Raw genomic sequence first — 13,549 nt, 5'->3', positions numbered from 1 at the left:
ACATTAAGTTGATTTTATATTGTGATAAATGAAAAAAATCAAGTGCAGAAGAGTAGATCTACTATGCTACATTATATTTAAGAAGAGGAAGAAAGACTATACACCCACTTGGATCCTTTTCCACGTGTTTCACATGCATTAACTGTTAGCTGCTGCGGAGGAGGGGAATTGGGCGGCCTGGAGACGGGTTAGAAGGAAACTATTGTACTCTTCAGTAGGTTTGGAATTTTGAATCATTTGAATGAATTATTAATGATTAAATTGTTAAATTTGCTTTGCATTTTAGAATTATAATGAGAAAAATAAAAATATTTTGCTTTGTACTACATGACCCTTTATTTCATGACATCAAAGGGTGTCTAAAACAAAAGGTTCCCTACCATGTTTCAAATGTCATCTTTATATACCTTGTATTTAGTAAAACAGAAGAGTTTAAAAGAGCAACTAAAACTTCTCTAACTGTAAAACACTGTTTTATAAAACACACTGAAAACGCACTTTGAAATACAAAGTGCTGGGGACACACTGATGACAATTAAAATTGTACAGCATTAAAACTTGAGAATCAGTGATTCAGCCCCTTTACAGGTAACTCAGGCGGGTTAGACGACTTGCCCAAAGTTACAGAGCTATCGAGAAACGCGGCCACGATCAGATTTTAGGGCTTGTTCATTCATTTCACAAATCCGCTTTCCTTTCTAACTGTATTCACAATTCTCAAGCTCTAAGTTTGTTGAATTCATTACAGAATGAATAAAGACCTACAAACACAAAAGTCTAAACACAAGTGGGTGGTACACATTTTAAGACAGCATATGGACTGATGGTTAAATTTCTTTAGATTCTCTCCTAAAGCACCTTTTTTTTTTTTCCAGCACCTAACCTTTCTACCTGATTTTAAAGACAATCTGCAAAGGGTATACAAAAGTACTTCTCCTTTTTAAGTCAGAACCTAATTCCTACATGCTGCTTTACAAATGTTATTCTTGGACTCTAAGTTGTACTTTCTGTAAGATAAAACTGAGGTCCATAGGTCTAAAGTGCAGAAACGTATCTAATGTACCACCTGAAATGTCTGCCAACACTAATAAAGGAAAATCAAAATTTAAAACATTCACCCATGACTGTCAGCATTTCATTAATTTAGAATCATCATTCCTCAATCACATTAAGGTCTTTAGTGTTTAGATAAATGAGACAGAAACATCATCAAGAGTTGTAAAAAAAACACACTGGAAAGCCAACAAATATAAATATACAGCCTGAATATGCAAAGATACTATACATGAGATCAAAGTATGTGGCAAGGTTAACACCTTGGTGAATTATGAAAATAAGCCTTAAAATCCCTCAATGCTACATCAACGGATAGATCATCCAGATAGAAAAAAATAATAAGGAAACAATGCCTTAAATGACATGTTAGAATAGACAGACTTAACAGATGTATGCAGAATATTCCATCCAAAGGCAGCAGAAGGGGGTTGCTTGGGTGGCTCAGTTGGGTTAAGTGTCAGACTTAGGCTCAGGTCAGGATCTCACAGTTTGTGGGTTCAAGCCCCACGTCGGGCTCTGTGCTGACAGCCCAGAGCCTGGAGCCTGCTTGGGATGCTGTGTCTCCCTCTCTCTGCCCCTCCCCTGCTCATGCTCTGTCTCTCTCTCTTTTTCACCTTCAAAAATATATAAACATTAAAAAAAGGAAAGAAAAAAGCAGAACAGACATTCTTCTCAAGTGCACATGGAACATTCTCCAAGACAAAGCATGAATAAGGCCACAAATCAAGTCTTGATAAATTTAAGAATGAAATCGCATCAACCATCTCTTCCAACCACTATGATATGAAACTAGACATCAATTACAAAAAGAAAACATGTTACTGAACAAACAATGAGTCAATGAAACCAAAGGAGAAATCAAAAAACACCTTCAAATAAATAAAAATCGAAGCACAACTTACCAAAATGTATGGGACGCAGCAAAAGTAGTTCTAAGAGGGGAACTCCTATCAATAAATGTTTACCTCAGAAAACAAGAAAAATCTCAAAAGGACTGAGAAAAAGAACAAATGAAGCCCAAAGTTTGTAGAGGGAAGGAATTAACAAATACCAGAGCAAAAATAAATGAAACTGAGATTAAAAAGAGATCAATTAAACTAAGAGCTGTTTTGGGTTTTGGGTTTTTGTTTTGTTTTGTTTTTTTCCCGAAAATTGACAAACCTTCAAGCTACATTTATCAAGTAAAAAAAAAAGTGCACAAATAAAATCATAAATGAAAGAAGAGACATTACAATGATACCACAGAAACACAAAATATCCTAAGAGACTACTATGAATAATTATACACCAACAAACTGGACAACCTAGAAGAAATGGGTAAATTCCTAGAAATCTACAACTTTCCAAGTCTGAATTATGAAGGAATAGAAAATTTCAAATTACTAGTAAGGAGATTGAATCAGTAATCCAAGTCCTCCCAAAAAACAAAACTCCAGGACAAGATGGCTTCACTGGTGAATCCTACCAAACAGTCAAAGAACTGAACTCATCCTTCACAAACACTTCCAAAAAAAAAAAAAAAAAAAAAAAGAATAGAGCAGGAAAACATTTCCAAACTCATTTTAAGGCCAACATTACCCTGATACCAAAACCACCCAATGATCCCACAAGGAAAGAAAACTACTGGCTAATATTCCTGATGCATATAGATGAAAAAAATCTCAACAAAGTATTAATGAACTGAATTCAACAATTTATTAAAAGAATCATACACCATGACAAGTGGGATTTATTTCAGGGATGCAAGGCTCATTCAATGCCCACAAATCAATGTGATACACCACATTAACAAAATGGAGGGAAAAAATCTTATGACCATCTCAAAAGATGCAGAAAAAGCATCTGACAAAACTCAACATCCATTTATGATAAAAACTGTCCAAGTGGTATAGAGGGAACATACCAACATAAAAAGGGCAAATATGACAAGCCCACACGTAACATCATATTCAGTGGTGAAAAGTTGAAAGCTTTTCCTTTAAGGTCAGGAACAAGACAAGGATGTCAACTCTCACCATTTTTATTCAACATAGTATTAGAAGTCGTAGCCACAGCAACCCATCCAAGAAAATTCCAAAATGAAGAGGTAAAACCGTCAATATTTGCTGATGACATATTATTCATAGAAAACCCTAAAGACTGCACCAAAAAGATGTCAGAAATGAATTCAGTATAAATTCAGTAAACCTGCAGGATACAAAAATCAATGTACAAAAATTGCCGTTTCGGGGCGCCTGGGTGGCGCAGTCGGTTAAGCGTCCGACTTCAGCCAGGTCACGATCTCACGGTCCCTGGGTTCGAGCCCCGCGTCAGGCTCTGGGCTGATGGCTCAGAGCCTGGAGCCTGTTTCCGATTCTGTGTCTCCCTCTCTCTCTGCCCCTCCCCCGTTCATGCTCTGTCTCTCTCTGTCCCAAAAATAAATAAACGTTGAAAAAAAAATAAAAAAAAAATATATAAAAAAAATTGCCGTTTCTATGCACTAATAACAAAGTATGAGAAAGAGGAATTAAGAAAACAATCCCATTTACAACAACATCAAAATGAATAAACTACCTAAGAATAAATTTAACCAAGGAAGTAAATAAAAGAGCTGTACACTGAAAACTCTTAAGACAGTGATGAAAGAAACTGAAGACACAAATAAATGCAAAGATGGTCCGTGCCCCTGGACTGCAGGAACTAGTTACAGGTATATGTCGTTTCACTGACCTTCACTTTATTGCACTTCACGAATACTCCATCTTTTACAAACTGAAGATCTGTGGCAACCCTCCATTGAGCAAGTCTACTGGCACCATTTGTTCAATGGCATTTGTGTACTTTGTGTCTGTGCCCTATTTTGCTAATTCTAGCAATATTTCAAACTTTTTCATTTTTATTATTTTTGCTATGGTATCTGAGATCAGTGATTACAACTCACCAAAAGTGTAGATGCTGGTTAGCATATTTTACCAATAAAATATTTTTAAGTTGTTTTATTTTCATAGACCTAATGCTACTGCACACTTAATAGTACAGTGCAAACATAATTTTGATATGCACTGGGAAACCAAAAACCTCATCTGACTCACTTTATTCCAATATTTGCTTTATTGCAGTGGTCTGGAACAAAACCCGCAAAAGCTCCAAGGTATGCCTGTACTGTGAAAATGTCCCTACTATTCAAAGCAATCTATAAATTCAATCCAATCCCTATCAAAATTCCAACGGTATTTTTCACAAAAATAGAACAATCCTAAACTTTGTATGGAACCCCAAAAGACCCCAACAGCTAACATAATTTTGATAAAGAACAAAGCAGGAGGCATCAAGCACCTGCATCTAGAACTATGATACAAAGCTATAGTAATCCAGACAGTATGGGAGTAGTATAAAAACAGACACACAGATGAATGCAAAATAGAGAGCCCTGAAATAAATCCATGCATGTAAAACCCATTAATGTACAAGGGAGCCAAACATTTACAGGAAAAGGTTCTCTGTTCAAAAAATGGTGCTGGGAAAACTGGAGTGCCACATGCGAAAGAATTTACACTACAATCTTTTTTTTCAACGTTTTTTTTTATTTTTTTATTTTTGGGACAGAGAGAGACAGAGCATGAACGGGGGAGGGGCAGAGAGAGAGGGAGACACAGAATCGGAAACAGGCTCCAGGCTCCGAGCCATCAGCCCAGAGCCCGACGCGGGGCTCGAACTCACGGACCGCGAGATCGTGACCTGGCTGAAGTCGGACGCTTAACCGACTGCGCCACCCGGGCGCCCCTACACTACAATCTTAAACCATACACAAAAAGTAATTCAAAATGGATTAAAGAGTTCAACTTAAGACCTAGAAAACTCCTAGAAGAAAACACCGGCCTTGACGAGTTTTTCGGTCCGACTCCAAAACCAAAGGCAACAAAAGCGAAACTAGCAAGTGAGACTACATCAAACGACAAAGCTTCTGCCAAGTAACAAAACCATCAACAAAAAGACAATCCACGAAATAAAAGATATTTGCAAATCACATACATGATAAAGGATTAATATCCAAAATATACAACGAACCCATACAACTAAACAGCATAAAAAGAAATAATCCAACTTTAAATGAGCAGAGGGTCTGAATAGACATTCTTCCAAAGAAGATGTACAGATGGCCAACAGATACATGAAAAAATGCTAATCAACATCACTCATCATCAGGGAAATGCAAACCAAAACCAGGAGATAGCACCTCACACCTGTCAGAATGCTATTATCAAAAAAAGACAAGAAATGACAAGTGCTGGTGAGGATGTGGGGAAAAAGGAACCCTTGTGCACTGTTGGCGGGAACGTATACTGGTACAGCCACTGTGGAAAATGGTGTGGAGGCTCCTCCAAAACTTACAAAGAGAAGCACCATATCATTCAGCAACTGCACTTCTGGGTATTTATCCCAAGAAAATTAAAACACTGTTTTGAAAAGATATATGCACCCTCATACTCATTTTAGCAATATTTTCAATAGCCAAGGTATGGAAAAAACTTGTCCATCGATAAATGAATAGATTAAAAAATCTCTCTCTCTCTCTCTCTCTCTCTCTCTCTCACACACACACACACACACACACACACACACAAAATGTAGTATTATTCAGCCATAAAAAATAAAATCTTGACTTTTACAACAACATGGATGGATCCCAAGGGTATTACACTAAGTGAAGTTAGAAGAAAGATAATGTATGATCTCATTTATATGAGGAATTTTAACAATAAACCAAACTCATAGGTACACAGAGGCAGAGGTTGAGGGGTTAGGGGGCTTGGGTGACAATCAAAAGGTACAAACTTCCAGTTATAAAATAATCAACTCAAAGAGATATAATGTACAGCATAGTGACTATAGTTAATAATACTGTATTATAGGGGTGCCTGGGTGGCTCAGTCAGTTAAGCACCCGACACTTGATTTTGGCTTAGGTCATGATCTCACAGTTCGTGGGTTCAAGCCTGCATCAGGCTCCACATCAGTGGCATGGAGCTTGCTTGGGATTCTCTCCCTCTCTCGCTGGCCCTCCCCCACTTGTACACTCACACACTCTCACTCTCTCTCTCTCTCTCTCAAAATAAACAAATAAAAATACTGTATTATATATTTGAAAATTGATGAAAGTAAATCTTAGAAGTCCTCATCAAAAGGGGAAAAAAAAAAAGACAACGCTTTTCAAAATGAAAGAACTATGAAGTGGTAACGAATCCCTGTTGGCTGTATTTTACCACTGATAACATCCCAAGCAGAAATCTACACAAAAATATGCTTTGCACAGATGAAATGTTTCATAATTATATATACTATAAAACATTAAATTTATAAAACCGTATGCAAGAAATAACACCCAATCTAACAGAACCTCTTTAAAAAAAAAAAAACAGTTAAACATCCTACTCCATGACCCAACCATCCCACTCCTTGGCCTTTTCTTAAGAGAAATGAAAGCTTATGTCCATATAGAAGCCCATACACCAGTGTTCATAGTAGCTCTATTTTAACAGCCCAAAACTGCCAACAACCCTAAGGTCTTCCAATAGTTTAATGAATAAACAAACCGGGTATACCCATTCAATGGTGGAATGTTGTTCAGTGTAAAAAATAATTAAGTACCAATACACAGAACCACAAGAATGAATCTCAAGATTAGGCTGAATGAAAGAAGATAAAGAAGACCGAAAACATACTGAATGATTCCATTCACGCAAGACTCTAGAAAATGGCAACTAATTTAAAGTAAGAGAAAGCAGATCAGTGGGTGCCTGTGAGCAGGGTGGTTTTGGGGTGCAGGGAGGGGCAGGAAGGCAGGATGACCAGAAGGCAAAAAGAAACTCTGGGGTGAGATGGGCATGTTTACTATCTTCACTGGGGTGAAAGTTTCACAGGTGTATACTCATGTCAAAATGCACCCAACTGTATACTCTGGTTTACTGTATGTCAATTACACCTCAATAAAGCTGCTCCAAAATAAAGTATCACAGCCAGAGACTAACAAGAGGAGGAGGAAAAAAGGAAAAAGAAAAACTAGTAGTATTGATGGTAGTTTTTACTTTGCCAGACCTTAAAACGCACCATAAAGCTATAGGACGCCTGGGTGGGGCGCCTGGGTGGCTCGGTCGGTTGAGCGTCCGACTTCAGCTCAGGTCATGATCTCACAGTCCGCGAGTTGGAGCCCTGCATCAGGCTCTTGAAGACAGCTCAGTGCCTGAAACCTGCTTCGCATTCTGTGTCTCCCCCTCTCTCTGCCCCTTCCCTGCTCATGCTCAGTGTCTCTCTCTCAATAATAAATAAATGTTAAAAAAAAAAAAAAAAAAAAAGACTGTGTGGCACTGGCCTAAGGATCAACAGAGAGTTTACATGAACAGAAGTGAGCACCCACAATGGAGCCACACAACACAATTATTTGATTTCTGAAGACACTACAACCATCCAAAGGGAAACTTATTTTCAGTAAATGGTGTGGGACTGGATACCCACCGGGAATGCAGCAAACCACACCTCTATCTCACACACAAAAAAATGGATTCAGAATTGTTTAGAACTCTGTGTATTAAATAAAATTAAATAAAATTAAATTATTCTACGACCTAGCCATCCCACTCCCCAGCATCTTCCTAAGAGGAACGAAAACCCATGACTTCTACATGAAGTTTCGCAGCTGCTTTCATCTTAAGAGCAAAATCGTGGAAACAGCTCCAGTGCCAACATCAGAGGAACTGGGTCTATTTATACAACGGAATACTATTCAGCAGAAAGAGGCAAACAACTCAAAACGTTATGATTAAAGACAGTGGAACACAGAAGAGCACACAGTATGATTCCACTTACGTGAAGTTCTAAAGCAGGAAGGACTACCCAATGGTGGAAAGAAATCTGAATGGTGGTGGCTTCTGTGGGCCCAGGGCATGACTGGAAGATGGAACGAGGTAATATTCTGTGTCTTGATACAGATGGCATTACATAGGCATGGGCACGTGTCAAAATGCATTGATTCATGTATTTCTTAATATATGAATTTGTGCATACACACAAAAAGAATAAATAATGAACTCTGGTTAATGATAAGCACACCAAATTGTTTAGGGGTAAAGTGTACCAATGTCTGCAACTTAACGTGAAATATATTAAGATCATTAAATTGTTTTCATTACCCCATCTGCAGCTGAAAAACGCTTGTCTATATAGTTCCAGAAGAGCTACCTCATCTTTGGTCGCTTCATGCGGTGTCCCAACTTTTCAGGGTTAATCTGTGATGGCTGAAATAATAAATACTTAGCTTCTGAGTGCCCCTTCATCAAACTGTGGAGAAACTACTAAAATAGCCTATCACTGAATCTAAAAAGCTGACTGCTACAAGCCCTCTAAAGTAGTTTCTGCAATGTCAGATGAATGGACAATTACATGATAAAGCAAATACAGTAACATGTTAATGCAGGTTTCACTGTGGAATCTAGTGGTAGCCATGAGTGTTTACTGTGCAATTATTTTTGAGTTTTCTGTACGTTTGAAAATTTTCATAGTAAAATGTTGGAAAAAGAATCTAAAGATGTCAAAATATGGATGCTATCAACGTGACAGCAAAACCCCTACCGCACTGTTTTTGAGCTACACTTTAAATAAAAAAAAAAACAAAAAAAAACACCTTCAAAGGCTACTCACTGACCATTAAATAGAAGCTGAAGAGAATTATAGAAAACTACTACAAAGAAAAGGATAAGTAACCATAAAGCCAAGTTCAAAGCAGTGAAAAAATGCAAAAAGGTTCAGTAGGGCCGAAACGACCTGGGGCTGGGGTGTAATGGGCACAGATTTTCACCAGCACAGAAATTACTAGTTTTTTTTTTTTGGGGGGGGGGGTTGTTTGTTTTTTAAGATTTTATTGTTAAGTAATCTCTACACCCAACCTAAGACTCAAATCCACATCCCCGAGACCAAGATCTGCATGCCTCACCCACCAAGCCAGCCGGGCGCCCCACTAATTCGTAACCTTTTTAAGTCCAAGATCCTTCGAGTACTATCATCAACAGGAGGAGAGGCAGAGGGGCTTATGTAGAAAGGAGCCGGGTCAAAAGTGTCACGTGCTGCTGAGGTCAGGAAAACGTGGAGGGCACTACCATCCCTGATTACAATAGATTCAGTATAGTTGTGGGGGCAGGAACCAGTCTGCATCATGTCAAGGAAGAGTGTAGGAATTAGAATTCATTTTAAGAAGCTTGGTTATAAAAAAAAAAAAACCCAAAAACAAAAAAACCTTTTTCTTAAAGATGGAAGAGACATCAGGATGTTTCAGTGCTGGTGGGAATAAGTCAGCAGACTAAAGGCACAGGAAGAAACGGGACGTGACATTAAGGTCCACGATACTAAAAAACAGGACCTGGGATCCAGTGTGCAGGTGGGAGGTCAGACCCAAGTCTTAACTGGTGCTGCATCCATTTTAACAGGAGAAAAGGTGAGGAATATCTTGCCTGGTGGCTTATTTTCTGTGAAACTGAATGTATGTTCCTTACAGAATCAAGCATTACTTTTTCTTTAATTCTCTGTGGCAGAGTATAATGTCACACATAGAGAAAACATTCAATAATATATTGGGGGGGGAACAAAGCCAGAGGTCTACACAAAGCCCATGTTCATAACTACAACTAAAACTGCTGCAAAGTGTTTTCCACATAAATGAAGCTCTGTGTTAAATCAAGATTCACCAGAGGCACCTGGGACAGTTAAGCATCCACCTTCAGCTCAGGTCATGATGTCGCGGTTCAGGAGTTCAAGCCCTGAGTCAGGCTCTGTGCTGACAGCTCAGAGCCTGGAGCCTGTTTCGGATTCTTTGTCTTCCTCTCTCTCTCTGCACTACGCCTCCCCTGCTCACACTCTGTCTCCCTCAAAAGTAAATAAATACTAAAAAAAAAAAAAAAAAAAAATTAATCAAGACTCACCAACACCAGGACTCCAAAGCACGGGTATTAGAGCCACGCAGGGCCTACGCTTACCTCTGAGTAGTCACAGCAGGCAGGACATGTAGGACAGGTGATAGGAGGCTGTTTTTTGGAGTTTCTCTAATCTAACAAAGAGGCACTCACAGGAAGCATTTACTATTTCAACTATCAGACTAACAATAAAAACCTGCAACATCACTTGAAATGACCAAACTGAGACGCCTCTTCTGGAAGAACAATGTAGCACAGACAGGTGTTTTCCAGCAACAGATAAGGTAATGGAAACAATTCACAGATCCCCAACCAGTATTTTTTTTTAATCAAACAACGAATTAAAATAAAACACATGATAGAATCACACCTAGGGGCACCTGGGTGGCTCAGTCAGTTAAGCGTCCGACTCTCGGTTTTGGCTCAAGTCATGATCTCACGGTTTGTGAGTTTGAGCCCCACATTGGGCTCTGTGCGGACAGCCTGGCGCCTGCTTGGGATTTTCTCTCTCTCAAAATAAAAAAGTAAACTTTAAAAAAAATTTAAAAAATAAATCACATGTAGTTAAGGTAAGAAGCGTTTTCATGAAACTTTTTCCAAACACGTATCACAGCAAAATACAAAAATTTCTTACTGTGACTGGGGCCGTGAAAAATGTGAAAACTACTGTGGGACACTAGGATGCAGAAAGATAAGGACTATAAATCAACAGATTCTATATAAAATTATACAGCTGCATATCAAAAAAGAATGCAATCTTGCCATTTGTGACAACATGGGTAGATCTAGAAGGTACTACATTAGTTGAAGTTAGAGAAAGACAAATACCATATGATCTCACTTGTATGTGGAACCTAAAAAAATAAAAGGAACAGACAAAATAGAGACTAATAAATACAGAGAACTGGTGATTGCGGAGGCGGTGAGGATGCACAGAGAAGGAGACTAAGAGATACAAACGTCCGGTTATAAGACTGATTAGAAATGGAGATAAAAAGTACAGCACTGGGAATATAGTCAATCGTATTTTCTAATGTATATTTTTGAGAGAGAGAGATAAAACAACATCGGGGAAGGGGCAGAGAGGGAGACAGAGAATGCGAAGCAGGGTCCAGGCTGTCCGCACAGAGCGGGATGTGGGGCTTGAACTCACGAACTGTGAGATCATAACCTGAGCCAAGGTCAAAGGCTCAACCGACTGAGCCACCCAGGCGCCCCTGGTCAATATTTGAATACCTTTTTATGGTGACAGATGTTAACTACACTTACTGCGATGGCATTTCCTAACGTTTGTAATTGCCGAATCTGTTATACACCTGAAACTAATATAATTTTGTATGTCAACTACAGTAAAAAAGAAAAACTTCTCAGCTTTGACTTCTAATGCGGTAAACATCGATAAACACGTAATCAAAAGCCCTTCGTGATCGTCAACAATTTGGAAACGTGTAAAGGGTCTCGAGGCCCACGGCTTTGAGAACAGCTGGTCTAGTCAGTTACGCAACAAAGCAACGAAGATCAAATTAAGGAAGTAATTTTCCTCGTTCTCCCTTTATTCCACTGTCTCGCCCACATCGCTTTTAGCCGTCCCATCGGCGAAGAGCTGGCCACCAGACTTTTGTTATGCGTTGGGAGAAGGAGGCTGGGGAAGGTAATAAAAACCCAGGTTTTAGTAGCAAGACGGAGTCAAAGATTTTTATTAAATAATTCTGGGCCTGCCCTTTCTCTGTTCCAGCTGGGCACAAGAACTGGGGCACGTTCGCAGAACTCGGACAGATCAGAGTGGACAGAAGGGGCAGATACGGAAGCTTTGAGGAATAAGGGGCAGCTGGGGGGAAATTTGCCAAAATGTGGGGGGCTTGCTGCAACTCCCCACTTCCTCAGTCACCCCAGGGAGGTGTCGAGGGGCGGGTCTAAAGGGGCCGCTCCGGGGTACTGGCGGGCTCTCGTTAAGCTCCATCCCCACCAGGACCCCTTTACCGCCCCCCCCCCCCACACACACGCGTCTTCGATCGCCAAAGCCCCACGACCCCCGAGGATCCTCACCACCAGCAGGTTCCTGTCCTCCACCAGCTGCCGCTTCCGGAGGATCTCCGATTTCAGAACGTCCATCTCGCCGCCCGGGTTTACGCTCGAGCTTCCCTCTCCAGCTCCTCCGTCCGAGCCTCACTCGGCCAGGCGCCGCGAACCAACACAAACAAGCTCAAACGCCGGAGGACGACTGACAGGAACCGCTTCCGGCGGAAGCTGAGGTGAGCGAGAGGACGGAAGGAAGCGCTCCAGGGCCCCTGTTGTTGACGAAGCCGCTTGGATTTGCACCCCCTGGCGGCGCCCTCCGGAAGCGCGCCTGCCGTTTATGCTAGTAGATGGAATTGAAAGCGGGCTGAAACCCGAGTCGTGGCGCATTTTTAATGAGAAGTTATCACACCTGCTTGTACCTGCTAGTTCAGGTGCAAAAGCCTCCTCGTAGAACACTTAAATTAAGTTAACTAGGGCCAGATCTTTACTCATTATACCAGAAGTTCACATCAGAGTTCCAAGTTACCTGCTCACCAATATGAATGCACTAGAGTGGGAAAAACCTGAACAATACAATTAGCTCATAAGTACAGAATAAAGGGGCAGGGTTCATTGCCAGACCGTTAAATTTCCTGTAAAGTTAAGCAACTACATCCATTTAAGTCGTTTTGGAAGTAAATGTCTCTTCTTCCTCAGTTCTAGATTGCTTACATACCTTGGTCATAATTGAACATTTACCCTAAGCTAACTCAGATCATTTTTATGGTCATGTGTTCAGCAATCAAGATTTTCAGTGATATGATTGGAGATGTAATCAGAAATAGTTGCGTGTTTTTTAAGTCCAACCCAAGAAGAAAAATTAAATTGTGGAGAAAAATTATATCTAAGATTTTAATTTTATGTTTATAATTTTTTGATGTTTTATTTTTATTTTTGAGAAAGAGAGACAGAGCGTGAGCGGAGGAGGAGCAGAGAGAGAGAGGGAGACCCAGAATCCGAAGCAGGCTCCAGGCTCTGAGCTGTCAGCACAGAGCCCGACGCGGGGCTCAAACCCACGAACTGTGAGATCATGACCTGAACCAAAGTTGGATGCTTAACCGACCTCGCCACCCAGGCACCCATAAGGTTTTAATTTAAAAAGACCCTAAGAATTGTTTACAAAGCATTTATCTTTGGTTCTATGCCATTGAAGTTGTTTTTGAAATTCTAGTTAAGTCATAACTGAAAATATTTGACATGTTAGTTTTTCCTACTCAAAAAGGAAAGAAATATCATTCAGTTCCATCAATCGATACTAGGTAAGATGATTTATAAAAACAAAGATAGTAGAGAATTGTTCAGTTTACAAAGTTTTGTATACATGTGTATGTTGGTTTTACCAGAAATAGATCGACAATAGGAAGTTAACTGACTCTCTGACCTAAGAGGCTTGGCTAATTTTTAGGGCTTTTAAAAGCTTAAAATAGGGGCGCCTGGGTGGCGCAGTCGGTTAAGCGTCTGACTTCAGCCAGGTCACGATCTCGCGGTCCGGGAGTT

At 40.0% G+C, this 13,549-nt stretch overlaps 1 protein-coding gene across 13 annotated transcripts in view; it reads right to left on the bottom strand.

Annotated features, from left to right (window-relative positions):
* PRPF18 (pre-mRNA processing factor 18) overlaps positions 1 to 12,226 on the bottom strand; it is a 76,979-nt gene extending 64,753 nt beyond the window's left edge. For 12 of the 13 annotated variants that reach the window (XM_047066800.1, XM_047066792.1, XM_047066799.1 and 9 more), the window contains exon 1: positions 12,041 to 12,225. In XM_047066800.1, the coding sequence (XP_046922756.1) occupies positions 12,041 to 12,106 (66 nt within the window). In that variant the 5' untranslated portion in view covers positions 12,107 to 12,225. Of the gene's footprint in view, positions 1 to 12,040 lie in introns of all 13 variants that reach the window. The other variant, XM_047066804.1, reaches the window with a different exon arrangement.
* Positions 12,227 to 13,549: the final 1,323 nt, after the last annotated feature.

Source organism: Lynx rufus, unplaced genomic scaffold (assembly GCF_022079265.1).
Source record: "Lynx rufus isolate CCGP_SWC_20201006 ecotype Redwood Valley unplaced genomic scaffold, mLynRuf1.p SCAF_7, whole genome shotgun sequence".
Classification (NCBI taxonomy): Eukaryota; Metazoa; Chordata; class Mammalia; order Carnivora; family Felidae; genus Lynx; species Lynx rufus.
The sequence above is the reverse complement of the archived record's forward strand: the minus strand, read 5'-3'. Positions and strand labels throughout refer to the sequence as shown.